General features: G+C 42.2%; 2 protein-coding genes across 4 annotated transcripts in view; both read left to right on the forward strand.

The window, feature by feature from the left end:
* Window positions 1-215: 215 nt before the first annotated feature.
* On the forward strand, window positions 216-3,559 carry rpl22 (ribosomal protein L22). Its single transcript, XM_040005454.1, has 4 exons — window positions 216-339; window positions 749-859; window positions 1,142-1,266; window positions 3,375-3,559. Exons 1-4 carry the CDS (start codon window positions 250-252, stop codon window positions 3,514-3,516), a joined length of 468 nt encoding a protein of 155 aa, XP_039861388.1. The 5' UTR covers window positions 216-249; the 3' UTR covers window positions 3,517-3,559.
* A 124-nt stretch (window positions 3,560-3,683) lies between these two features.
* The window catches only part of chd5 (chromodomain helicase DNA binding protein 5), a 39,738-nt gene continuing 15,790 nt past the window's right edge, over window positions 3,684-27,631 (forward strand). For all 3 annotated transcript variants that reach the window (XM_040005422.1, XM_040005442.1, XM_040005432.1), the window contains exons 1-15: window positions 3,684-4,849; window positions 11,314-11,462; window positions 16,228-16,446; window positions 17,150-17,268; window positions 17,841-18,082; window positions 18,177-18,289; window positions 18,437-18,563; window positions 18,885-19,051; window positions 22,496-22,714; window positions 24,298-24,504; window positions 24,909-25,120; window positions 25,362-25,493; window positions 25,717-25,825; window positions 26,938-27,129; window positions 27,354-27,554. In XM_040005422.1, the coding sequence (XP_039861356.1) occupies window positions 4,783-4,849; window positions 11,314-11,462; window positions 16,228-16,446; window positions 17,150-17,268; window positions 17,841-18,082; window positions 18,177-18,289; window positions 18,437-18,563; window positions 18,885-19,051; window positions 22,496-22,714; window positions 24,298-24,504; window positions 24,909-25,120; window positions 25,362-25,493; window positions 25,717-25,825; window positions 26,938-27,129; window positions 27,354-27,554 (2,475 nt within the window). In that variant the 5' untranslated portion in view covers window positions 3,684-4,782. The remainder of the gene's footprint in view (window positions 4,850-11,313; window positions 11,463-16,227; window positions 16,447-17,149; window positions 17,269-17,840; window positions 18,083-18,176; window positions 18,290-18,436; window positions 18,564-18,884; window positions 19,052-22,495; window positions 22,715-24,297; window positions 24,505-24,908; window positions 25,121-25,361; window positions 25,494-25,716; window positions 25,826-26,937; window positions 27,130-27,353; window positions 27,555-27,631) is intronic.

Raw genomic sequence — 27,631 nt, forward strand, 5'->3', positions numbered from 1 at the left:
AAGGTTTTAAAACGCCCATTAAATCTGTTATATTTTACTTTAAACATTTTAGCCACGTTTCTGCTGATCCGGGAATTTTATAGTTGTAAGTGCAATAATCTCTCTCTATGTCTGGTTCCACTCCAGCTGACAAACTACTGATTCGAGTCTGAACAAAGTTAACATTTGGTGCAACTTTAAGTGGCATTAACAATTTCTCGTACCTTCTTTTTTCTATGTAGTGCGACATAATCGAGTCTAGAAAAGTCGATGCGATCGATTTTGCGGCCGGTTCTTATATTTCCCGTGCAGCCTTTGCTCCTTCCCTTTTCGCTGAATTCTTCAGCCATGGCTCCGATTGTGAGTAGTAGCCCGACCAAATAAAAGTGCACACAGGCCACTTATTTTAGCTTGTCTTTCCATTTATAGACGTGTATATACGTGTGCACAGTAATATAGAAGAAACGAGTGTTCACGTGCGATTTTGTTTCCCTTTTTTAACGTTTCGTCTCAAACCACGTTTTGCTAACTGTTAGCGCAAGCTAGCAGCGATCGACGTGAGGGTTAACAGGGTGCACGTAAACAGTTGTTCGTGGTTTTTGCAACATTCTTTTACGATATTTACTTGAAATGCTAGTATAAAATGTCTGGAACATATTGAACACGCTGTGACTAACCGCTAATAAAGATATCTGAACACTATTGTTGCTTCCTTACGCTTCGCTTTGGGGGTTTTCCGAGTTTAAGCAACTTTCTCCATTTGTGTTAGAAGAGGCAGGTGGTTAAGAAGCCGGGTGGGAAGAAGAAGAAGCAGATCCTGAAGTTCACCCTGGACTGCACCCACCCTGTTGAGGATGGCATCATGGATGCTGCCAACTTCGTGAGTAGATCACCTCTGACAGAAATGACATCTTGTCTGGTAATCGGTGCATCAGCTGTCAGACACAAATGCTCTGTGTCAGACACTACTGTCAAATAAGGGGCATCAATCAAAGCCCTGTATTAAGGTTCCAGTCAGTTGATATTAAAAGAAAAGAGAGAGGGGGGAAAAAAGACAGATGTCAGTCATATGTTTATAAGAAACTCTGATCTGTAGTTCATAAAGAGGCCTTCATTTCTGGTGCTTGCTGTGTGTGACTTGCTGTGTCCTCTGCACATGCAGGAGCAGTTCCTGCAGGAGCGTATCAAGGTGAACGGCAAAGCTGGAAATCTTGGTGGTGGTGTGGTGTCCATTGAGAGGAGCAAGAGTAAAATTGCTGTGAACTCTGAAGTTCCCTTCTCAAAGAGGTAAATAAAAGAAAAACAGTGCAACTATGCCATATTGTATTATTTAACTGGTCATAGTCATTTGCCATCATACCAGCAATCCTCAGTAAATACTGTGCACAGTGTTTGCTACAAGGCCTAAAAAGACAAATGTTAAGTTTAAAGAAAATCTCTGTTGTTTGTGTGGAATAGAGAAGTATGCAGAATCCTGTTGAATGTAATATTGAGGGAAATGAAACACATTTGACATTTCAGCCCCAGTAATATTTTAATAGACTTAATGAACAGACATGAGAAGACTCCAAACAAATATGGCTGTGTTTGGTTGTCACCTTAACAGTGGTTGCAAAATTTTACTGATACTCAGCCTGAATGTGTCTTCTGACTGATCATGCTGTCTTTGTGGTTTCCCACTTATTTGAGAGCTTGTGATCTGATTTTTTTTCCAGTTCCAGCGCAAGTACATTTATCCAGTATTACATGAGCTGGTTTCACACAAGTGTGGCAATAAATACTCTGGACAGATACACCACTAGAGCGTATCTATCTTATGTGAGAAGCCAAGAAATCTCATAAAAATGCTTAAAAAAACAAAAGATCTTTAGGGATCAGATAAGTTCATCATTGCTTGCCACATTGTGCAACAAGGTCCTGCTGCACCCTAATGTGGGCATAACATCAAGTTTGATGTGTGTAGACATAACAATAAAAAATGACTGAATCGTAGGCTATGACACACAGCTATGGTCTCTTCCTATGGTGTGTCATCTTTAATGTGTACTCGTGCTGCCCCAACTGCACAGTATTTTTCTTCTATGCTTGAATTCATTACCTTTTTCACAAGTTTTACTGCCACATTTTTCTTATGTGTGTGAAATTGTCATTGATCAGTGCCTAATTTCATGCTGCATTCCTGTTGGTTGATTTAACAAAAAAAAAAAAAAAGGTAGGTTGTAGCATAAATTTTGTAAGGTCAGTACTCACTAGGGTGTCGTGTGTCAGGTGCGGGAGGCAAAGTATAGTATTTATTATTTGACCATACTGTCTACATACTGTGTCTACAGTACTAAGAAAATACAAATACCATTGTGTATTTAGAATGTTGGCATCGAAAGATACCATAAGTATCGGTTCTGGTGACATGTGCCTAGTGTGGAAGTCTCGTCCTCTGGCAGTCAGTTCTGAAGAAACATCCCTGCTGCTTAAAGGTTCTTCTGTGAACACATGAAGCAGTCGAATCATATAATGAGAGTTTCAGAATTATTGTATTAATTGTGGATTTGTCTGAAGTTTTGTAAATATTTAGAAAAACCAAAACTAATATCTAAAAGTGAGATCTATTTCAATTTCGATTCAGATTTATTTATATAGCGCCAAATTACAACAACAGTTGCCTCAAGCACCTTCGAAACACAGATGTTACTGTGAAGTGTAGTACTTAATGTAACTGATTAGAGTGGCACAGCCAAAATGGTTATCTTATCTCGTTACATATATATTTATTAGGCTGTAGCCACCACTTAATAATGATGCTAATTTTCTATTTGGACAATAAACAGTATTAACTGTATAATAACCTAGATATAATAATGGCATGTGTATTATACATCTGATCATTAAAGTACTTGAACTCATTTTTAAAACCGGCTGTACCAAAGTTGCAAAACATACACATGTGCACCTAATCCACATCTTTTAAATGTTGGGTTACGTGGATCTGTGTGTATTTCTGGAACTTTCCCTAACCACCTTCATGTCCACTTCATACTGTAATTGTTCAGTAAATTTTAAACACCACCACCAGAGGGGGACTGTGGCACTCTCAGTCTTAAATGAAGCATTTGGTATAACCAGTGTAGGTCTCCTAGGTTAGAGCTGATGCTAAAGCAAATTAATTTTGTGATCCCACTTTTCTGCTGGTCACTGTTATGGCAAAAACCGCACAGAGCTGTTTGTTTTGTGCATTTGGGCTACTGAGAGTTTTAACTGTTGTATGCCATGTTTAACAATTTCTACACCTTCATATAAATGTAGAAAAACAGCAGGATTTTGCTGCTTTACGGTACATAAATTGTGAAATTTAAGGGCAGATCGACTCACACTCTTCTGCTCTCTGCTTCCATTTTCAGGTACTTGAAGTATCTTACCAAGAAGTATCTGAAAAAGAACAACCTCAGGGACTGGCTGCGGGTGGTAGCTAACACCAAGGAGAGCTACGAGCTGCGCTACTTCCAGATCAACCAGGATGAGGAGGAAGAGGACGAAGATTAAACCTTACGCCACTCTTAATAAAATACTTCGAGAGAAAACCCTTGATGGTCTTGTGTTTTATTTGGAAACATTTGGTTTGAGTATGTTATCTGGGTCCCACACAGACGATAAAAACAGAGATATGAACATGTGACTGTGCACTCTGATTTCGTTTAGCGTTTTTCAAAAATAATCCTTGCTATTTAGATGCATGATGACAATTTTGCATGTGTAAATTGCATATAAACCTGTCATTTTTAGATTTAGGAATATTTTCTGGTTCTTTATTCTGATGTGGGATGGTGCTTTTTTGTCACCTGGTTATAAAAATGTTTATTTGCATTGTGTGATTTGCCCCCACCCCCCTAAAATCCTGCAGCATGTGGGATGAGCTGGAACTCTCAGCCTTTCATTTGTATATTTTGATAAAAGATAAAGTGACGCTGAAGCTGATACTTCCTCTGCTCAGCTCTCTGTGGGGCATCCTGTGATACAGCTGTGGTAACCTTGACAACAGTTAGACCACTGGCAGTCAGGACTCCTCACAGCTTGCAGTCATCAGCCTGCACTTGTGTGTGCTTTGTCAGGACAGTGTGGTCGCTTGCAAGATGAAATCGAGTCGGGTGATTGTTAGTTGGGGGTTTTATGCCTTAATTGACGTCCAAATCAACCAAAACGTCCGTTTACACAAACGGGTTGGCTTCAAAATAGAAAGCAATGCTGTGTTTCCACCTGCAGACACACTTTGGAGTGGAGCTTGTGAGTGAATAGAGCAGCAGCTGTGCGAGAAAGTGGGAGAAGTTTCTGTCTCAATTCTCCGGACTTCCAAAAGGAAATGGACAGGCGCGGGGAGTGCATCCGTCTATTAGCAGCACACGGCGCTCGATGTGCATTTTTTTTGCACGCTACTAGTTGAAGTGGTAACTAGGAGAGTATGACTAACTAGTTGTGGGTGAAATTATGGGATGCATCGTCATGGCAACAGACCAGACGTCACAATCTGGGCATGTGTGTTCCATTTTTGTCTTTCTTATTTTTCAGACTGGAAGACCTGGATAGAGATCATTGGAAAATATATATATTTTTTAAAAAATATATTTTTTTTTATTTTACTCGTGGAGAGAAAGCCCCATGTTCGTTGCACAGAAATAAAAAAAAAAATCTTACATTTTTCACAGCGACGAATACTATTCTTTTTGGGTGAAGAAAGAGACTGTGCTGCGGCGTCTGGAGGGTTAACTTTCAGTATTCCCAGCCTAAAAGGGGTTTGGGGGCTATGAGATAAAGATGCCGGGGTCGCTGAGCAATGAAGACGAGGGACAAGACGACATGGATTTTGAAGACGATATACCAGGTGAGGGAAAGGGGAGAGGCGGGGTGTCCTTCAGATAATTTTGCGCCGCTACGCCTTGAATGCGGGGAAAAGGGCTTGTCCTGCGTTCCTGAGACCGGAGAGGAGGGGTGGGGTGCAATAAGCAGAGTCATGCTATTATTTTTTTTGTACGACCTACAGTCTTAAAGGTGGCAAAGGGTTGTAGTTTTTTTTTAATCTCTCCCCCCCACAGCTGTCCTCACATTCATCCTGATTTGGGGGCACGATGGAAACGCTGCTGCATGGTTTCTGTGGGCTGCCTTTTCTTTCACAGACTGCATGCGTGTACAAGTGAATGGCTTTGAGTCCAAACACAAGTTTTGTTCAGAGAGCTGTTAAAAAAAACCCGTACTTTGCTCGTTTCCGTGTCAGTGTGTCCATTGGCGATTTTCTGTCCCTTTTTAGCTCGTGGATGTGCTCTTTTGTGGAAAAAAAAGAAGGGGGGCTCCGGTGACAATGTGCGTGTTCATTTTGTTGTGGATGATGCGCTGCCGTTAGCGCTAGTGATTAGGAAGCTGTTTCAACTTTAATTCTTTTTTCTCCCACTGCATGGCCGCAGAGGTGTGAAAGCCACGTGTGGGCTACAGTAAACAGAGCTTATCAAGTGTGCTCCTTTGCCTTGGACGCTGATGACACCGGTTAGGTCACCGGCAGCCCTTCAGCTCTGGGTCGTGCGCGAACTGGAATTAACTCTAACCCACATTCTCTGCGTGCTGCTAATTCATTCCACATAGCAAGTTCATACAGGAGAACCTATGCAATAAAATTCTCCAGGCTGAAAAATGAACATGTCATCGACTCTGGCAGTGAACCAGCTTTCAGTGCTCCTACAGTTTCCTCCTTTAAAAAAATGGTCAAGATCAAATCAAGTCACATGGGGGTTTTAAGATTCCCTAATTAATGACCATGCACAATAAGATACTTGCCAAATTTTGGCCATTTTGTTTTCTTTTGGCTGGTAAGTTTGTTAGACTTTCTGGCAGGTGTCAATCCTAGGGCACAGGGGAATCCCAGTCTTAGTTTTTTGGCAGGCATGGCTGTGGTTACTTGTGACATTTACTCAAATTGCTAACTGTGTGGTCCATAATGTACACCAAAGAGCAGGCATCATCAGAATCTTCATCTGCCTAACACAAACCCAGTTCTGAACTGCTAATGATTGGTTTCTTGATCTAGTGATGCAGCAGCTCAGGTGATGAAGTGCCCTCTTGTTGCAGCCTGCTGAGCTGAATATCCAGACATAAGATTGTCCTGTGCAGCCAACGAAGTTCCTTTTATTTTAAAGTTCTTATAGCTTGCTCCAAACATCAGATGGTTGATGTCAAGGGCATGATTTAAAAGGTCCTGCTTTGCCCTCTGCTTCACTTTCACATGTGGAAAATGTTTGTGGTTGTAAAATACACTCCAAAGCCAAAAACAAAAGTCAGAAAGGTCGGAAAGTAAGAGCCCTGCTTTGGATCAGAGAGCTAGTTTCAGCGAAGTCAAATCACCCCAAAAAAATGAGGTCAGCTGACTCCCTCAATATACTGAATGACCAGGTTTTTCCATCAGTGGTTTTTGTTCTTCCCTGATAACAAAGACATTTTCCTGGATGACAGTACCAGGATTCATTGGGTTAAAACATGAAAGAGCGATTCAATGAGCACGAGACATCATTTTCCAACAGGGACTGGCCACCGCAGAGTACAGACTTTAACCCCTCTAAGAATCTTTGGGATTTGCTAGAGAAGATTTGGCAGACTGTCAAGCCCATCGCCAATACAAGGCATGAAAGTAACACAGCTCTAGGTGGAAATAGGTGTTGTGACATTGCATAAGCTTATTGAAATGATGCCTTGATGAATGCTGGCCATGATCAAATGAAAGATGTGAGTGTGTGACTGCTTTTTATTGGCCGATCAGTGTAGATTCAGCATGAAATGAAGCTTCTAAAATCCAATGCAATGTTTTCTCTAGCAGCAGGCCCTCCTCGTCTTAAGTGTTGCTCAAATAATGCAGTGATGCGGAGTATAGAATACATGTGAAAGAAGGCACAAGAAGTTTTATTTATTAAACATCTTGCTGGTGTGTCTGTTGCATTGGTATTAGGTATTGCTCGTTACGGAGTGACGAAAAGTCATTTACTGGGACACTACTTCGGTGGTTTAATTGTGAGCAGTTGTCACAGTACTGAGTTGCCAAATTGCAATCCTTGCTCATTTCGCATGTGTGTTATAAAGCTCTTGAACATCTGAGGCTTTGAAGTGCTGTCACAAAAAATGAGGTAGAATGCATACAATTACTAAATTCAAGGGTACCACTGGTTACCATTTCTTAGACAGAAAAAGGTAATATACGCCACAATATTCAAAAATTACCTCTGCGTTTAACACAAGGTCTGAGTATTGTGTTATCTGCATTATTTGAGAAAATCTTTTGCATTAAACGCACATTTCTTTTGTTTATATACATATTTTTTGACAAGGGTAATTTGAACTTGCTAGTTTTTATGTGCATTTATGTGCATCTTAGCAGTAAGCAAGTGAAAAAGGAGGCAGACAAAGAGAACGGAGAGTCAGAGGGGGAGTTAGAGCAACATCTGTGACTGCCATCCATATTTAGAGGGAGAATACAGGCACTGATGTGTGTCCTCAGTAACGCATTAGTTTGTTAAACATGTATAAGAAAGGAAGGCTGCAGCTGAATATGGCAGGTGAGTGAATATATGTCAGTATTAATTAAGTCTAAAAAATGAAGAATGTGTTTAAATTGCTTAAATATGCTTTGATGGGATTTTTGTAGTCATGTGTTTCAGGCTTCAAAAAAAATTTTTTGTAATATAATAAATACCAGTGTGATCCTCTATGATGACGCACAATGTACCTACTCGAGGGTAAATCTAGTGAAACTCCGACACAGTGGTCCATATTGGTTTTGTCATCATGAAATTGTTCACAAAAGGGAGTCAGTCTTCCTAGTCTGAAAATATGACTGTTTTATTGGAATAACTTTCTTTTAATTTGTCATATCACGCACTCATCACAACAAAATGCTGCGGATCAATTGTTATGCTGCTGATACACGAAGCACTTTCCAGACAGTTTATGACCTCATCAGCAGGCTTCAAAGTGATAGACAAGGTCAGAAATCCAGGTCAGAGTTTTCTACCATGAAGACACTTCAGTGCAATTAAAACACAACAGTGTGGGAGCACATTGTGTGGGGACTTCAGACCCCAAAATGCTATCCTATCACAGTCTTTATTTGTTGTGCCACGTAGTGTCCTAAGTCCCTTTGTTTCACTCTGGGCACTTACACTGTCACAGATTGTTCCATTGTGTTTTCTGTTTTAATTGCTTTGTTCTTCCATAAAATTGAAAGATTATCATGGGCTTTTGTGTGCCTACAAATGTTATCCCCAGTTGGAAAAGGGGCTATTTTTGGATCCCTCACTGTGAAAGTTGACACAGTTTTTTTTTCTTAATGTGTGTGTATGTAGCCTAAGCATAAAAAAACATGCTTTTAAATATATTTTTGCAAATGAGTGGTACGTCATTTCTTATCTGTTTCCTACCTGTTTATATGGGATGTGCTATGACCTTAGAATAGATATACTACAATTTAATGATGCTATTTAGGCTTTATCCTTCCATCACTTAGATGATAACATTTTCTAATAATAGCCTACGGATGCTTTTGTCTGAAGGCATTTAAAGCCTGAGCCATAAGTACCTAATCGATGAAGATAGGAAACCCTTTGGCCTCGTCTTCCCTGCATTGTGGGAAGCAATGCTGGGCAGCATTAAGTGGGTATTTCCACACAGGGGCCAACAGAGAAATGACTAATGTGCTTTCCAGTAAACTCTATCTTCCTCACTTGGGACTCGTTCATGAATCTCCCTTCTAATGGGTCAGTCTGGTGGCCAAGCCCTTGCAGGAAGGTCAGAACTGTGTCTGTGCCACATTTTACAGAAGGCTAGTTTGCCAACTGGAGCTTTGGTCGTCTTCCTAACACAATCTGTTGCCAGACCTCGGTGTGTCACATGACTGAGCAACCTCCCCTACTTCCAACACCTGGCACTGCCTGGTCCAGTCACCAAGCAGAAAGAATATCTCTCCCCTGATGGCTTTCCCCACGGGGACTTCACAGGCCATTTACTTTAGTCAGGGTTCAGATTTTAAGGCAATTCAGGTGATAAACACAGAGCTGTTTCAGGGAGCTGCATTGCTGTGACACATTCCTGTGTAACAAAAAATGATTACTGAGAACCCATGTGTTCAATATTTTATTTGACTCTCTGACAATCTGTTATCAGCACGTGGTTCTGTTAAAGAAACGTCAGCAAGCTAACATGGCCCCAGTTACAGCGCTTACAGGCTGATGTTTGGCAGATTTTATATTTGGAACATATATATATAGTTTAGTGCCATCATTAATTACAGTAATGAGCCCACAAAGCACAATGGTACAGCAGTAAAATAATGTATGACTGCCATTTTTTCTGCAAATTAAAAAAATCGACTAGATTATAGTGCAGAAGAACAGATCGTTATTAATGCGCCGCGGATGTGTGTATGAAATCTCACAATAAACCAGTTGAAATAGTTCATTTAAAACTGCATATACTGAACTCATGGTGAAAATATCATCAAAGTAGGGCTCATCCGCTGGGGACCTTGAACTTCTGTATCAAATTTCATGTCAGTCCATTCTCTAGTTATTGAGAAATTTTAGTCTGAACCATAGAGGTTAAACAACCAAGAGGCTGACATTGTCAGACCTTGAGCTTCAGCACCAGCATGGCTAAAAAGAACTCAGCTCAGTCTGCTCAAAGTGAATTAGGTGCTTATCACCGAACCATTTAAACCCCACATCAGTAACACCGCATCACCACTGTCAAGTTGGATTGATTTATTTTACAATAAGCAGAGCCAAGGGCACAGAGATATGAACTGTACGCTTTGTGTAATCCAAAGCCATCTCGATCTGCACCTGAGCCATGTCATCATCTGTGCATCTGAGAGAGATGTAAGGCTCTGCCGTGCTGTCGTCATAAGTTGCCTGGCAGGTGGCTAACCATGCATCTGAGACATAAAAGAGTTGCCCGTTTGAGCTACTAAATACATAAACTAAAGGCTTTATTTAGAAAAAAAGAAAGTGGAGAAAAACACCAAGGTCTGTGGGACAAGAAGAAAGAAGGAATGAGTAGCAAGGCAGTAAATGTCTGTCAGCACATTTCCTATAATAATATTGGCCAAGAAAAGCACAAGTTACCCCCACTTAGGGTTGAGGAAGGGATGACACAGTTCATCTGGAAGCCAGGGCAGCACAATGGGTTTGACATTGCCTCTGATTAAGGCTTTGAAATCAGTGTACTGTATGTGTATGCGTGGAATACCTCCTGCTAGCTTTGCTAAATAGAGGATAAGTGGCTGGTGAGGTTTGTGTGTCTACTACACAGGAATCCCTCCTCCCCAATCTCTCACTCCAGCTACCCAGGGGAGTGGTAGACTGCAGGGCTAGTGTTGGCTGATTGACTCTGATACATGTGCTGCATATTTCATGCCCTCCAGTCTGTCTGCGTGAGACACAGAGAGACGGGAGACATGCAGATAGACAGACTGGAAGAGACAGTGAGACAGTTGGGAAAATGAGATTAAATAAACCTTTTTGGGGCACTAGAGTTGCGTCATGTGTGTACAATATTTTCTCTGTGTGACTTTTTACAGAGATGTATTGTTTGGGACTGTCTCTCTCCCTTACTTACTCCTCTGTGACCCACTGTGGCATCAGCGAAGTATGCTGTGCTCAGCAGTCAGCACGTTTACACAGCAGCTTTGAGGCGGTACAGCTGACAACCAGCAGCAGGTCCCTTTAGTCCCAGCAAGCATTAAAGGCAGAAGATATGCTCAGTATACCTCAGTGGTCCTCCAGGGAGTTCCCATTTAGCGGCAGGGCACGCACTCCATTTATTTGTGTTTTGATGGGTAAAGTTGATGCACACTCAATGATGTGTGATTATGAGGTTGATTTTGCCAAGTGCTCCTGTTGGTCTGACATTGATTCATCATTGTTATTTTCACAGGAGGCTAACTGACTTTTCATCGTGGTGAGCTTTCACAGTAGAGCCTGCAGCAAATGAATATTTGCAACATCTATTGTTCATTTTTAATCTTTTTGATTAACCATTTTGTCTGAAATGTCAGAAATTTCGATTTCCCAGAACCCGGGGTCACGTCTTCATCTCTTGTTTTGCTGCCCAATTTCAAAACTCAAAGGTGTTTAATTCAGAGTAGATTCATATCCTCACTTTGATCAAACAAAATCAAAAAATTGAATAACCACTCACTGAGGCAGAAAAATGTACGAATCAGGCTGAATTTGTCAGTTTAGTCTTATTACAAGCTGAATTATCGGTGTCGTTTAAGTGTACTAAGCAAATAATTCTCCTTTCCCCCGTGTTCAGATGAGGATGACGAAGGTGAGCGCAACACAGTTCCCCTCACACCTCTCGACCGCTTCTTTTCTGACGACGAGTCCCTCAAACAACAAAAGAAGAAGCCCAAAAAGATGAAGGAGGGAAAACTGCCGAAAGTTAAGAAGAGGAAAAAAGAGGTAAGGCATAATTCACATTCAGCACCATCTGTCCAGACCTCGGACACAACAGCTTGGCAGGCATTTTGGCTCTAGCCATATCCCGCATTCTCTATTTCTCAAACCATCGCTCTTTTGATGTCTCTGCAATTGGATCAAAGGTGTGTTTTGGCTGCTGGACTGCCTCTGTAATCTAAATGAGAGGCAGTGGACTGTCTCAGGCTTAGGGGAGGTTGGCAGCAGTGTCACTGTTACTGCCAGTGTAAGCTGTGGGCTCCAAGCGGCAGTTTAGAGTGTAGATTTGTGCCTGTGGTGCTGGTGCTGATGGCAGGGACTGTAGGTCAGAGGCAATGTGTTCATGCCAATCCAGTAGCGGGAGTGAGAGTTATGACAGAGCGGTTTTGACAGTCCTTCGCCTCTAGCCTCTAATTTCCAATATTTAGATAGCAGGATTGAGACTTGATTGGCTCAGAGCATTAACACCAGCGTGATGTTGATAATATTACAGCTTATGAGGTGAACGCCTGCTGCTTTTGCTGAATAGGTCACATGTGGCTAAAGGAGACAGTTAGAGAATAATGAAAAATTGCAGCATTAAGAGGTTGCACAGTAGTGTCGTGGTTAGCGTTTGCTTCTTCACAGCAAGGAGGTTACAACCCCTCTGCTCAGGGTTTGTCTGTGTGGAGGTTGGACACTTTCTTTGTGTCTCCACGTGTTTCGTTCAGGTGTGCCGGGTTCCTCATATCAAAGTGATTGTTAGGTCAATAGATGATTCTAAATGGGTCATGGGCATGCAAGAGTGTGTGATTATCTGTTTTGCTGCATTAGCACTGTGATTGACTGGTTACCTGTGCAGAGTGTACCCTCATTAGTCAGTTTTTAAGAAAATGGATGGATGCTACCGTCAGTACTGTACTTTATATTATTTCAGTTCCATTTTCTGAGGAGACATTGTTTATAAATTATCAATTATTTAATTTTCAATTTATTATTAAAGAGTTGGTTCACCACAAACTCAAATTTGCATATTTTTCATCAGGCCTCTAGTGCTATTTATTCATTTGTATGACCTGCCCAGTTTTGTAGATATTGGCTCTAGACATGTTTCCTTTCTCTTGAATATAATGGCGAAAAATACATTTTATTTTGTAGTATTTAGAGCACCAAAAATATAGCAGAAAAACTGAGATGCAGCGCGTCATTCCAGAGTTGCTAAAACACATCTTTTTACCCAGTTTTACGCCATTTTATGTAGAAACTTTTCTTTGTACAAATTTGCATCCATCAAAAGAAGCGTAAATAAGCTTTCTAAGGGTATAGCGGGGAAAAAACAAGCAGAGTGTATTGAAACCAGCAGTTTTAGGTTAGAGATCCAGTTTTATTCATACAGTGACCTTGTGGTTAAAAGTGCTGAAATTCGGATAATGATTATCTTTGGGCTAATAAGTCTACGAATGACCCCGTTTGCACTACCAAACAATGCATTTGATCCAGCATTACTTCATGATCTGCAGCTTGAAGGGCCATCCTACAAATAAAGTCAGCCCTTTAACTTCTGGAAAAGTTTTGTTTCTTCAAAAGCCCAGAGGCTAAAAGAAATATTTATTATTCAGTAATTACAGGAATTTGCTGTATTCCCAGTGATCTCCCCGCTCATGTTGGCGAGCTGTAACCGTGTCAGTGACATAGCCAGGATGTTCCCCTCCGCTGACTGGAGATGCCAGCAGTACCGTGAGGAGTTTGGCTGACCATGCTGCCACTCGGCCCTTTGGCTGCTCGTGGTAAACACTAAGCTCTGGGTCTCACTGAGCTAATGAAGCGGGGGGCTCCCCGTGACACTCTCCTTTCCCTAACTCACAGACACTGCTCTGTATTCTCCTTTTCTTCCCTCTCCTCTTGTCTCCCACATGCATCACCTCACTTTGCTTTGATTACGATGCTGCTGCTTTCTTTCGGTCTTGCTTTCTTGCTCCCCACCTTGCTGTATTTGTGTCTTTTTTTGCCTCCCATTGAGAAACCATTGCTCCTGTAATTCACTTCCAGTTACTCCCCAAAGGCTGGTGTCAGACAGGGGCCAAAAGTCAATTGGGGTCAGAGACTGTCAGTAGCACATCCCAGTCTGAGTTCACAGCTACTGGCAGGAGGAATGATAGCCACAGAGAGGTGCGCTGTGTTTACTCGTCTTCTCCAGTCTGCAGTGAAACAAAGAGCTGTGTAGATATGACGGGATATTTAATGGGCTTTTTAATAAAATATCTGTTAAATCAGTGAATTCTGGGTTTATGGAAAACAATTCATTTTAGCAGCAGAGGAAACTGCTGCATTTTGGCCACAATAAAAAAAACCCATGTAGCTGGTTCTTGTAGCATTCACATTTTGCTGAAATACAGTCGGTTTGAGATGAGCTTCTGTCTTGTTTTTATAACTTCAATATCCTCTCTGGGATTGTGAGTCAACAAAGAGCTGTTTCTGATTTCTGGAGAAAAGGAGAAGCCATTGTTTAGAAACCATAAAATAAATTCTTAGAGCAGTTTTCTTTTTTTTCCTGTTGCACTACATTTTATTGAACATCCACTTCTTCGCTCATTTGATATTTTCTGTGGCATCCGCTCCAATCTCCCTAAGGCAGAGCCATTATGGGAAAGCATCTAATTTGATTAGGTTATCAGCACTTATCTGATTTTCTTTCCTCTGAAAGAACAGACACCATCTTTGCTGCTGTGCTGTTGTGTCCTTTGCTTTTATGATATGTGTTTAACATTGAACTCAGGGCCACCAAGAGACTGTTGCACAGTTTCACCTTGTCTTTGCAGTTGCTCTCAATGGTGGTTCTGCTTCTTTGCTTTTTGCTCCTCCATCTCCACCCCATCCCCCATCCACAATCTTCAATTTACTCTCTCTCTCTCCTTCTTTCTTTCTTTCTCTCTCTCTCTCTCTCTCTCTCTCCCTCCTTCTTCTTCTTATGCATAAATGAGATTTGTCTAGACGGGTGCTGGAGCACTGGCTCTGCAACCACAGGCCTCTGCATAACAAGCTCGTTATGCAAACGTGTCTGATTGGATGGCGCTGTTCCATTGGCTGCTGCTGTGATAGAGTGTGTGTGGGGGGTGGGGGGAGTGAGTGGCAGGATAGAAAGAAAGAGTGAGAGAGGAAAGAGAAAGGGGGAGAAGTTAAGAGATAGAGTGAGAGAGAAAATAATGGGGTGGAGGGGTGAGAGAGGAGAGCTATGAGATGTAAAGGAGAGAAAGTAAGAGGAGGAGAGAAAGAGAGAGAACGAGAGAGAGTTAGAGAGAGCCAGACACTGCTCAAATTTGGTCACCATGGCAACACAGCCAGGCTGCTGGTAGGGTTGGCGGGCGCTGCGGCAACGTGAGCCTTTCCACTGCGCTACAGAGCGAAACGCCTGCAAGTCTCTCCATGGAGCCACACAGGCCTGCTGAGCAACAGGCAGCGAGCAGAGCACAAAGCTGCTGTGCTCTAATTTTGCTCCACTGCATGTGCACACACAAGTTCACTCTCACATACAGTCATGTTTTACATATGCATAAACACACGCGAAGAGGAACTCTCACAAAAATAGCGTGTTTTTTTTTTTTAAAAAAAAGGAAAGCACTCACAAAGAATGAGCGCACCCACACACACACGCTCAAAAAAAAACCCAACATGTCCACAAACACACAAAAATGCTCTCTCACAGGAACGTGCCCAGTCAGAGACAGGGGCACAAATGGAAACTTCCACAGGCCTACCACATTCAAACACAAATAATTAGGTGGCATGTGCATGATGAGAGAAACAGCACACTTTCCCCCTCTCGCTTACTCATGCGCACATACTATCGTGAGCAACCACTAGCAAATTTGTTCATATGCAGCACTCTTGGTCACACAAACAACACCTGTTAACTGTTAAATCCATACAGCCTTCCAGATGTCTCATATTAAACCAGTAGGATGCAACTCAGGCTACAGATTAACTCTGAGCTCTGATTGGCTTGGGTACCTGAAGTGCTCTTTTTCTGGGTTTTCATTTCGTGTAAAAGCACATTTAAAAGGTGACCATGCAGCCGCCTTGACTCTTCATCAAGTCACTGCTTACTTGTACTAATTTAAATATTTCATCACAGGCAGAAGAGTTATCATATTAGCAAGGCAGCGACACTTTCGAGTGATGTAATTTAATTTATGCAAATGCCATCAAGTAGAAGCTTTTATCTAAACTGCTTTAAAGTGCATTCACAGAATATGTTTTTAGAGTGGGTGGCCTCTGTGGGAGCTCTAATCCCTCACCCTGGCAAAATTAATGTCATGCTTATTTGCTTTATCAAGTTTAGTATTTTAATTATCCCCACCTTTTTAGCGCTAGATATACAATTGGGTCTCAGAAGATTGCGCCTAGATTTCTTTTGTCCTGCTGTTTGTAAAATCCAAACCTGGAATCTAGTTGTGTCTCAGGAATCTGGTTTTGATGGCAGCTTTAGTCAGTCACGCTCGTGCTCTTAGGTACAGAGCTGAAGCGAGATTCAAAGCCAGATTCTACGTGTTTACATTTATAAAAATAGCTGCTTGGCAGAAGCTCTACACTACATCAAAGAAATAGCTTAGACAACATTTTCATTTAGTAAAAATATAAATCCAAATATACTAAAATATACTTTCAGCCTGTAAAGATGCCAGATTGAGACTGAGAAAGATGAGTGACATATTAACCTTTGCACAATTAAACAACATGCTGGTTGTTGGTGTATATGTAATGGGTTTTTTTTTACCTTCTCAAAATCCTCCAGGGAACAATTCAGGCACGACTTGACAGTGACCTGGAAGAGACTTCAGAGGTGGAGGAGGAACGGGAACGTCCGGAAATCGGCTCCGAAAGTGAGAGCAGCATGTATGGTCCCACCAAGAAGAAGAAGAAGAAACCCAAGGAGAAGAAAGAGAAAAAGCCCAGAAAGAAGAAGAGAGATGAAGAGGATGACGATGATGACGACGATGATGGTAACATGAAAGTAAGTGTATGTTCATGATGCTGACATGACTGTGTTTCAAATGAACATTAAAGTCTGTAGGGGGCTCTAGGTAATGTGTGCAGAAATTGTCCAAAGTTGTTATCACACAGCACAAGACCAGCCCTGTTCTCCATGCTTTAACTCCACTTGGTTAAGGTCAGTGAGCTGCCCGGGTGAAATATGCGGGGAGCTGGACTGTGAATTTGCTGGACAATTACCTGCTGTTCTCACATGTGAAAATGGAGGAAACCGGCAGGTTAAAGAGCATTTAGAGTCTGATCCCTTTGTAATGCACATTTGTATTTCTCTCACCTTTGTCAGCTAATCTCTAGAGAAGTTCAGGGGGGTACTGCATGTGTAAAAATCACATTTATCAAAATAAGTGACCGTTTCTTTATACAGTAATCTGACGATAATGAAAAAACGTAATGATGCCAAGACTAAATTTAATATTAAGTCTCAATTGACTAATGGTAGATGAAGTCGGGGAAGGTGTTTAACTTTTTAGCATAGTTATCATAATTATAGGCTTGCTTTGAAAAAAAAAATAGTGTCTGATACCGAAAGACCGTGAAAACATGGCGTGTAATGCTTTGTTTGTGGATGTGGAAGGGTAAAAGATTAAAATAACTTTAATGTTCACATTTCATGTATTAAACATCATTAACATATGTGCGTTGATCTGTTATCTGTACACCCCCAGGAGCCCAAATCATCGAGCCAGCTGATGCACGAATGGGGTCTTGAAGATGTTCAGTATGGCTTCACTGAAGATGACTATAAAACCATAACCAACTACAAGGCTTTCAGCCAGTTCCTCAGGCAAGCATCTAATTTTGTCTGGATGATCTTTCATTGTGTTAAAGTGCTTTGTTTTGCCTCAGTTTCTCTGGACTGTCAAAGTCATTCTCTGAGAGTCTTCCAGCAAAACTCCACTGTGAGACTAGACTGTGTTGTGACGAGCAAACACTGCTCTTTTTGTTTGAGCTAGAAAGCTCGGCTGTTGGTATAAAGAGTCTGTCTCACCTGGGGCTGTCTGGCTCAGCTAAGCTTCTGCTCTGACAAAGTGGAGCATGAGCTCCTGCAGTGCCCCCTGTGTGTAGTCAGCTGCTTACTGGATGCCTGTGACAGCCAGGAGGCTCTGGGACTCAGTGCTCTGACCCACTATCTTTCACAGGCCAGCGTGCCAAACCTCAAGCTGTTGCCTGACAAATCGCAAACATGACATGCACACAGCAAAGCAGGGAGAATAAAACTTAAGGGGCAGTGGAGTGTCAGCAAATCAAGACCCAGTTCCCTCCAGTGCTGTGGGAAGCAGAGCTTCTATTAACAGGAATGAAGTGTGACATAATAAAGCTGCCATTGTTGTTTCATCTCCCCCTGGTTTTATTCAGGCCTCTCATTGCCAAGAAGAACCCGAAGATTCCCATGTCAAAGATGATGACAGTGTTAGGGGCCAAGTGGCGGGAGTTCAGTGCCAACAACCCGTTCAAAGGTGCATCTGCCACCGCTGTGGCCGCTGCTGTGGCTGCTGCAGTGGAAACGGTTACTGTGGCACAGCCAACGTCTGTCAGCAGCAGCCAGCTGAGCTCTCAGCTGGGGCCCATCAAAAAAGCCAAAACCAAAGAGGGAAAGGGTAAGACCTAATAAAAAGCGAGATCATTTTTAAGAAACGATAGCAAGAATGCCATCTGATTAACAGATCTCATGACTGACTCTGTGTGTGTCAGGACCAGGAGTTAGAAAGAGAAGTAAGACTGTGAAAGAAGTGAAGAAGAAGCCCAAGCCGAAGAAGACCAAATCAAAGTCGGGCCAAAGTGGGAAGAAGAAGAAAGCATCCTCGGTATGTCTTGCAGAACCCTTTTCCCTCAGCTTTCCCTTGAACGACATCAAAGCCACCGGCCTGTTTGCAACACTTATTGTGAAAGTTGGTTTATCTTAATTCTTTCTGTAGCTCTGCGCTCCTTAGTTTCTGTGTTTGCTTTTCTAGAGTGAGGAGGACTTCCTAGAGGAGTCAGACTTTGATGACATCAGCATCCACAGTGCCTCTGTGCTTTCTGATACCTCGGGGGCCGCCACCAAGAAAAAGGCCCGACGTGGGCGGAAAAAAAGGAAAAGTATGTTTACTGTCTACTCTTGCCATGCTCTGTGGTGTGTTTTTCCCTCTAAAATCCCATTGAAATCCCTCAGAACCAGACTGTTTGATTTTGGGTAATGAGTAAATTAAAATGTATTTTTTTAAGCTTTATTTATTCTGGGAATGCTTTCTAAAGGCAGATGGTCTTCCACAGCAGCTAGTGTGCTTATACTCATTAAGATTTTTTTTATATAGAGGATTCTAATGTGTAATTATCTTGCATTTACCTATGCATCCATATCTATGTGACTTTCTATATGAGGGAACTGCCCAGGTTTAATTGTTCTGTAACCTTTTCCAGAGGAGGACGGTGATGGCTATGAGACAGACCACCAAGACTACTGTGAGGTTTGCCAGCAGGGTGGAGAAATCATCCTGTGCGACACCTGTCCCAGAGCTTACCACCTGGTCTGTCTGGACCCTGAGCTGGAGAAGGCCCCAGAGGGAAAATGGAGCTGTCCACACTGTGTAAGTACATTAGTTTGAGCAGACTGACACATTTTGTAAGGTGGTGACTGCCCAAGTTGGATTCATGAGAGTTATTTTTGGTGATATCTTTGATGCAATTGTGGCTCAAGAGTTGGGAGTTTGCCTTGTAATTGGAAGGTTGCCGGTTCGAGCCCCGGCTTCGAGCCCCGGCTTGGTCGTTGTGTCCTTGGGCAAGACACTTCACCCGTTGCCTACTGGTGGTGGTCAGAGGGCCCGGTGGCGCCAGTGTCCGGCAGCCTTGCCTCTGTCAGTGCGCCCCAGGGTGGCTGTGGCTACAATGTAGCTTGCCATCACCAGTGTGTGAATGTGTGCGTGAATGGGTGGATGACTGGATATGTAAAGCGCTTTGGGGTCCTTAAGGACTAGTAAAGCGCTATATAAATACAGGCCATTTACCATTTTACCATGCAACTAGTCCAGGGCTATACAATGTAACAGCCTGAACTGTTGGCACCATCTTTAACCATCAGCTCAAGTTTGATGTGAATACGGAGTCAATAAAACGGGGTTAACAGAGAATACGTTTGTTAACGAGGCTGAACTCTTTTCATGTTAATAAAAAACTGTATGCAATTTTTAGCATTCATTTTTAGGAAGTCTTTTAACTTTTTCTTGCTGGTCAGGTTTTTCATCTATTAAGGATTGAAACTCCCTCAGAAGTATTGTTAACACCTGCTCCGAAATCACAGGCAGAGAGATTTGTGCTCACTGTGAGGAAATCAGGTGATAAATAAGGCAAAAAACATTATTATCCATCCTGAATATGTTTTGCCATCTGAGTTCAGGAAGTTGCTCTCAGGTCACCGTTACTTTGTACCCAGTGTAGAACAAACAGATTAAAATCCTTCATTAGAATAGAATAGAATAGAATAGCCTTTATTGTCATTGTACAGAGTACAACAAAATTGGAGTGCCACTCCCTTGGTGCAAGTTTCAATAATAAATATAAATGTAAAATATAAAAAGTACAAAAAAAACAATCGTAAGTACTCAAACAATAGTATGTACAATATATACAGGATAGCAGCATTAATATAATGACAGTATGAATAGCAGCATAATATAATGACAGTGACGGTATGGAATAGGTTCAATTGTTTTTGTGCTTATTAACTACGGTGATAGCTCTGGGAAAGAAGCTGTCCCTGAATCTGTTTGTCCTGGTTTTATGTGACCTGTACCGTCGGCCTGACGGTAATAGTTCAAACAGTTGGTTGCTGGGGTGAGAGTAGTCCTTGATGATATTGCCAGCTCTGCTGAGGTACCGAGAGTTTGCAATGACCTCCAGGCTGGGCAGAGAGCAGCCAGTGATCTTCTGGGCTGTGTTGATGACCCTCTGCAATACTTTCCTGTCCGCAGCTGAGCACCCTGCATACCATGATGTTATGCCGTACGTTAGGATGCTCTCTATGGTGGCTCTGTAAAATGTCACCAGCAGCCTCTCCTCCAGGTTGTTCCTCCTGAGCACTCTCAGAAAGTGGAGATGCTGCTGGGCCTTTTTAACCACCGCCGTGGTATTTGCAGTCCAGGAGAGGTCATCAGAGATCTGCACGCCCAGAAACCTCATGGAGTGTACCCTCTCCACACAGTTCCCGTGGATGTAGAGTGGGACCGGGTCTGCTCTGCTCTTCCTGAAGTCCAAGATAAGTTCTTTAGTTTTCGTGGTGTTCAGTTGGAGGTTGTTAACTGAACACCACTCAGTCAGTCTGTTGACCTCATCTCTGTAGTCCGACTCATCCCCCCTTGAGATGAGTCCAACCACTGTGGTGTCATCCGCGAACTTTATGATGGTGTTTGAGAGATGGGTAGGGGAGCAGTCGGATGTGTAGAGCGTAAACAGGAGGGGACTCAAAACACATCCTTGTGGAGACCCGGTGCTGAGTGTGATGGTGCTGGACAGGTGGGGGCCGAGTCTGACAGACTGTGGTCTATTTGTCAGGAAGTCCTTGATCCAGAGGCAGATGGGGGTGGAGAGTCCCAGGTGAGACAGTTTCTGGACCAGGATCTCCGGGATGATATGATTGAATGCTGAGCTAAAGTCCAGGAAGAGCATTCTCACATAGCTTCCTCGGTGCTCCAGGTGACTCAGCGCAGTGTGGAGCGCTATGGTGACGGCGTCCTCGGTGGATCGATTTGTCCTGTAGGCAAATTGGTGGGGGTCCAGAGTGGGAGGCAGACCGGCCCTGATGTGCTGACAGACCAGTCTCTCAAAGCACTTCATCACTACAGGCGTAAGTGCAACAGGCCTGTAGTTATTTGGGCTGGCCACAGCTGTCTTCTTGGGGGATGATGGTGGAGGTTTTGAGGCAGGGCAGGACGGTGTTTGATGACAAGGAAAGGTTGAAGATTTTAGTGAAGACTCCGGTCAGTTCGTCAGCACATGCTCTGAGAACCTTTCCATGTATTCCATCAGGACCTGCCGCCTTCCTGGGATTCACTGACCTTAGAACACACCTCACTTGATGCTCCCTGAGTGTTAGTGTGCCAGTGCTGGGGGCGGGTGGAGGTGTTGTGGCAGCTGAGGGCCTGGTCGTCTCAAAGCGGGCGAAGAAACGGTTTAGATCCTCAGCCAGCGAGGCATCAGTCCTAGATGTCACCTGGTTATTGCTTCTGTAGTTGGTAATGTGATTGATCCCCTGCCACATTTTTCTGGGGTCGTTGTCAGCAAAGTGATCTTCAATCCTTCTTCTATAGGCCGTCTTAGCTTTCCTGATGCCTCTACTCAGGTCTGCCCTGGCCGCCCTATACGCAGCCCTGTCCCCTGACTTGAAGGCAGTGTTGCGGCTTTTTAGGAGGGATTGTACTTCGCTATTCATCCAGGGTTTTTGATTTGGAAACACCCTGACCCTTTTGTTGACGGTGACATTGTCAACACAGTTCCTGATGTACGAGAGTACAGTGTCCGTGTACTCCTGGAGGTTGTGGCTGGAGAATAAATCCCATACAGTTGTTGAGAAGCAGTCCTGCAGTTGAGAAAGGGCTCCTTCAGGCCAGGTTTTTATTGTCATTACCTCAGATATTAGACAATTAGTGCTGACAGGAGTCATTCAGGTTATTTTTATTATTTTGTTTTTAATGGCTTTTTATTCTTACGATGTTAGTTGACTTCTGCCTTGACTTGCAGCAGTGTTTGTGATTAGCATTTAAAGACTGTAGGCTGTGTGACTATTAAGAGGAATGTTTGACTTTGTGAGTAGGTTTTGTGTATAAGCTGCAAACAAACTGTTCCCGACTGTGCACAAAAACAGCCAAGAAATCACGCAATTAAGAACAACTGGACTGTCAGTGTTTACGATGTTTGTTATCTTAACTTTACTTTCTGCGAATATCTCTATGTCTGAAAAATTGACATAGTCAGAGTTAAACTGAATATGTATGCTTAGTTTTACTCCCTAACATGCCCACATCAACTGTGTCCTCTAGGAGAAGGAGGGAATCCAGTGGGAGGCCAAAGATGAAGATGAAGATGAGGAGGAGGCTCCAGGTGAGGAAGAGGATGACCACATGGAGTTTTGCAGAGTTTGTAAAGATGGAGGAGAGCTGTTGTGTTGCGATACCTGCCCATCATCCTACCATATCCACTGCCTCAACCCGCCGCTTCCCGAGATACCAAATGGGGAGTGGTTATGTCCGCGCTGTATGGTAAGTTCATCTCAGTCGCAGTAGTATTTGATATTATTTTGTTTAAAATGGCTAATAATTAGGCATAGGTTCATGAAAATGTTGTAGTCAGAACAACTGGACATTTTACATACACTCATGATGGACATGAATGCTATGAATGGGACTTTGGGATTTCTGAACTGTTTTTTTGTTTTCAGCATAAATGGTTGTACAGCATACACTCTTAATGATTTTAAACAAGAACTGAGTGCACAAGTTTGATTTATTTTAGATTTACTATAATCCACACAGTGCCAAAGTGTTCTTGTAGTTTCTAATATATCCATATACTCTCAATGATATGTAGATAAACTTTTCTTAGCAAGTTGCATCTTGAGAGGACACTTTTGGTAGTCATAAACAAACCTATGGCATAATTCTGGCTGGATATTTGACAACTCTTCTTGGCAGAATTGGTAACGTTAATTGGTTGGTTTCCTTGAAAGTACCCCGTTTTTAAGCCTACTTCACAAATTTTCAATAGTGTCGAGGTCTGTGTTTTAGGAAGCCCTTTCCAGAAGTTCAATCTTAACACACTGTATCCATTTCAAAGAACTGTTGTCATACTTTTGACCCTGTGTGCATTAGAGAAAATTGAAAATAAATACAAACTTGTGCACCAAAATCTTATTGTTTTAAAGTCAATAAAGATGTATGCTATCAATTCATTCATCATTCATCCTGGAAAAAGAGCAGTTAAAAAAAATCATTAAAAGCCCAAAATTTGCATGACATTCATCTCCATGATGAGTGTAAGTAAACCTCAATTGTATATGTGCACAACGATATTTAGTTTAACATTTGCTTTGGTGGCAGCACGGTGGCACGGTGGTTAGCACTGTTGCCGCACAGCAAGACGGTCCCGAGTTCAATTCCACCATCTTTCTGTGTGGAGTTTGCATGTTCTCCACGTGTTTGTGTGGGTTCCCTCCGGGTACTCTGGCTTCCTCCCACCGTCCAAAGACATGCAGTTTGTGGGGATAGGTTAATTGGATAATCCAAATTGCCACTAGGTGTGAATGTGAGTGCGAATGGTTGTCTGTCCCCGTGTGTTGGCCCTGCGACAGACTGGTGACCTGTCCAGGGTGTACCCCGCCTCTCGCCCTATGACAGCTGGGATAGGCTCCAGCGACCCCCGCGACCCCGAAAGGGAATGGTTGGTTGGATGGATTTTCTTTGGTGATTCTGTTCAAATTATTTTGTTTTTCAGTCTTGTCTTTTCTCTTTGTTGTTTACAAACGTGACACATTTGCATCATGTTGATTTTAATTACCAGAGCGCTGTCACTGATACATAATTGAATGATGCATAAATATACATTGTTAGAGAGCCAGAGCAGATAAAGGGTGACCTCTTTCACTTTGATAAGTGTGCACACCTACAGCAGTTTCAGCCACATTAGCTTGTTGATGTTAATGTGAAATATGTCTCCTTTAGGAGGGTGATTGCTTGTCAAAGACTTTCATATTCATCTTCATATTTTTACAGAAACTCATTATTGCTACTTAGTCAGAAGCTAAGAAGAGCTGTGTGTGTGACAGAACCTTACTTTTTCTTTGCAGTGCCCTCCCCTCAAAGGAAAAGTACAAAAGATTATGCACTGGACGTGGGGAGAAGCTCCGCTGCCAGCCGAACCACCTACAGGACCTGATGGCAAGCCAACAGATCCGCTCACCAACCCCCCGCTCAAGGGCCGCCCAGAGAGGGAGTTCTTTGTTAAGTGGGCTGGCCTTTCGTACTGGCACTGCTCCTGGGTCAGCGAACTGCAGGTGAGATGCCAGAAGTCAGTCCAGTCTCAAATTAACATTTCTGCTCTTCTTGGCCAAAGTGTTCTCTTTGTTAAATATAGAACAAACCGAAGGAGCCAAGGGAGGATTTTACTGGATGATCTATTACTTTTTAATATAATATTAGAAAAACACAATGTTACATGAAATCTATTTTTCAGTTTTTCATGGAGAAGTTTTCCTTCAAATGCTCGACAAAGCACCTAATTTATTTTACACAAACTTTTTCTTTATTAATATCAGTCTGGGTTTTTTGTAACTAATTAAGTCAGTTTCATTGTTATAGATGAAAATAATATATTGCATTTTTGTACCTACTTTGCTCAAGGAGGTGCTTGAAGGAAACTTACAAAACCAATAGTTTTGCTTTGTTGCTGGTTGTGCAGTTGGAGCTGTACCACACGGTCATGTACCGGAACTATCAGCGCAAGAACGACATGGACGAGCCCCCGCCATATGACTACGGCTCCGGAGAGGAGGAGCTCAACAGTGAGAAGAGAAAGAGCAAAGATCCCCAGTATGCTGCGATGGAGGAGCGCTTCTACCGTTATGGCATTAAACCAGAGTGGATGGTTATCCACCGGATAATCAATCATAGGTGGCTGCTCACACAGACTCTCAGATCAGGGTTTTCAGGATGTATTTAAAATACCATACATTTTATAGACCAGATATTCTAATTATTGCTTTTAACATTTCACAATATATCTGTATAACAGTTAAATGATCAGAAAGAAACATCTTCCATATGGCGGTCTCATATCAAGTTGTTTTTCAGTGTCTGTTTAATGATCAGTATGATAAATTTATAAAACCTGCAGCTGTTTTCTGCTTTGTAGTTTTGATAAAGATGGTGATGTGCACTACTTGATCAAGTGGAGAGACCTGCCCTACGACCAGTGCACCTGGGAGGTGGATGATTTCGACATCCCAGATTATGAAAGTCATAAAGCTTCTTACTGGGATCACAGGTTAGTTAACTGTGTTTTGTACCTTTTTCAAGTAGGTTTCTCACGGTGGGAAGATGACAGCGAGAACACAGAAATCCCCTGCACACAAAAGTAAACAAAAGCATATGCCTACATCTGCTGCTGTTTCCCTTCATCCTCGCCCTCTGTCTGTGACAACCGTTAGAGTCATTTGTTGTGACATGAAATTGTTGCTTCATTATAATTTTTTTTTCCTTTTTCACAGAGAGCAAATTTTAGGAGAGGATCAGCGCCCTCTTGTGGTGAGGAAAGGCAAGAAACTAAAAGATGACCATCCAAAAAGAGAAGTTCCTCCTGATGCCCCAATCATAGATGTAAGTTTGGATATTTGGGTCCACTTCTGCCAACTGAACTGTGTTTGCCTGCAGCAGGTTTTTGCAGCAAACATTTCAAAAGTAATGCTGTCGATCTAAAGCCACAATTTATCGTGGCTGATTATTCTAGAGTCTATATTTAAACTGCACATATACAGTACTGTGAAAAAGTTATGAGTCACCCCTCATTTCTTTGCATTTTGCTTGGAAAATGGTATATAGGTGCTACGAAATATGGGCTAAATGGAAATACAGAGTAAAAGTCAAAGCCAAAGTTTTTACAAATTTAATTAGCTTGATATGAACACCTTCATTCTTCCGGACAGCCTGAACTCTCTTAGGCAATCCTTCATATAATTTCTTTAAGGATAATTCAAGGATAGTTCTCCAGGCCTCTTGAAGGACATTCAAAGCTCTTCTTTGGATGTTGACTGTGTTCTGTTCAGTTCTTTGTCAAGAGGATCCCACACGGTTTCAGTAATGTTGAAATCCAGGCTCTGGGGAGGCCAATCCAAAACTGATAGTTTTCCATTGTGTATTTTTCTATTCAGGTATGCTTTTACTGCACTGAGAGTGTGTTTGTGGTGCTTTAAAATGGCATTGCATGTTGGATCAAAATCTTATGGAACTTTTCTGCATTCATAATTTCAGCAGTTTTGACAAGATCAAACCATGATAGAGTTTTCACCATGTTTTACATGGTGAAGCACCAGATGCATCTCTCAGATCTTATCTCATGTTTTCCTGGATCTTTTCATATTTCATAAGGACATGACTTTTAGATACTGTTCATCTGCTGTTGGTAGTTTTTTAGGCCTCCCGCTTCTTGTTTTGTCCAACTGTTCATTTTTTTAAGGCAAATTATGGGTTTTTGTGACAGATTGCTTGTAATGAAGCCCATAAAGATAAAATTTCAGATTTGTCCTTTGCTAAGTTTTCTTATGTTTATGCTAATGTTTTTTTATGCTTAAATGATTCATAGGTTGTTATTAAGTTGTTCAAAAACTACAAGATCTGGACTGAAAATGAGAGCCAAAGTAACAAAATAAAAAAGCATTGAAAGACCTTCCGAAAGACTCTTACAAGATTCTGCCTCCTATTTCTATTATCAGCCCACCATCAAGTTTGAGCACCAACCATGGTACATTAATGCCACTGGGGGAACGCTACATCCGTACCAGCTGGAAGGCCTGAACTGGTTGAGGTTCTCCTGGGCTCAGGGCACAGATACGATCCTGGCTGATGAAATGGGCCTGGGAAAGACGGTGCAGACGATAGTGTTTCTCTACTCGCTGTATAAGGAGGTAAGACTGAAAGACTGTCCTCTTTTATCATTCTCCATATTGCATTGCATAGATCACATTTTGGTTCTGTGGGTGTAATTCATAAAGCACCTGTTAGTAATATAACTGGGAATATAAACTTAGAGCTAATAATATTGTGCGTAAAAAGTAAAATGATAAACTGAGTTCTTCTTCGGGTGATGTATTTTATGGGGAAGTAACCTAATGTCTCCTGTCTCTGTCAGGGTCATTCCAAAGGACCTTTCTTGGTGAGCGCACCCCTTTCCACTATCATTAACTGGGAGAGAGAATTTGAGATGTGGGCTCCAGATTTCTATGTGGTTACATACACTGGAGACAAAGACAGCAGGGCAATCATCAGGGAGAACGAGTTCACCTTTGAAGACAGTGCAGTAAAATCAGGGCGGAAGGTGTTCCGTATGAAGGTAGTGTACCCCATGCTCATCCATGTTTTTCTCACCAAATCCAGGTCAAAATACTGTTTTTCAAGTGCATACTTTTT

The sequence above is a fragment of the Simochromis diagramma genome, unplaced genomic scaffold, assembly GCF_900408965.1.
Source record: "Simochromis diagramma unplaced genomic scaffold, fSimDia1.1 OVJJ01000320.1, whole genome shotgun sequence".
NCBI lineage: Eukaryota > Metazoa > Chordata > Actinopteri > Cichliformes > Cichlidae > Simochromis > Simochromis diagramma.

Excerpts from the sequence above, each read along its gene's own strand:
- rpl22 (XM_040005454.1), top strand. The coding sequence starts at position 250 with ATGCGATCGATTTTGCGGCCGGTTCTTATATTTCCCGTGCAGCCTTTG. Across the intron at positions 340-748 it reads CTTCAGCCATGGCTCCGATT|AAGAGGCAGGTGGTTAAGAA; the intron begins GTGAGTAGTAGC and ends CATTTGTGTTAG. Across the intron at positions 860-1,141 it reads TCATGGATGCTGCCAACTTC|GAGCAGTTCCTGCAGGAGCG; the intron begins GTGAGTAGATCA and ends CTGCACATGCAG.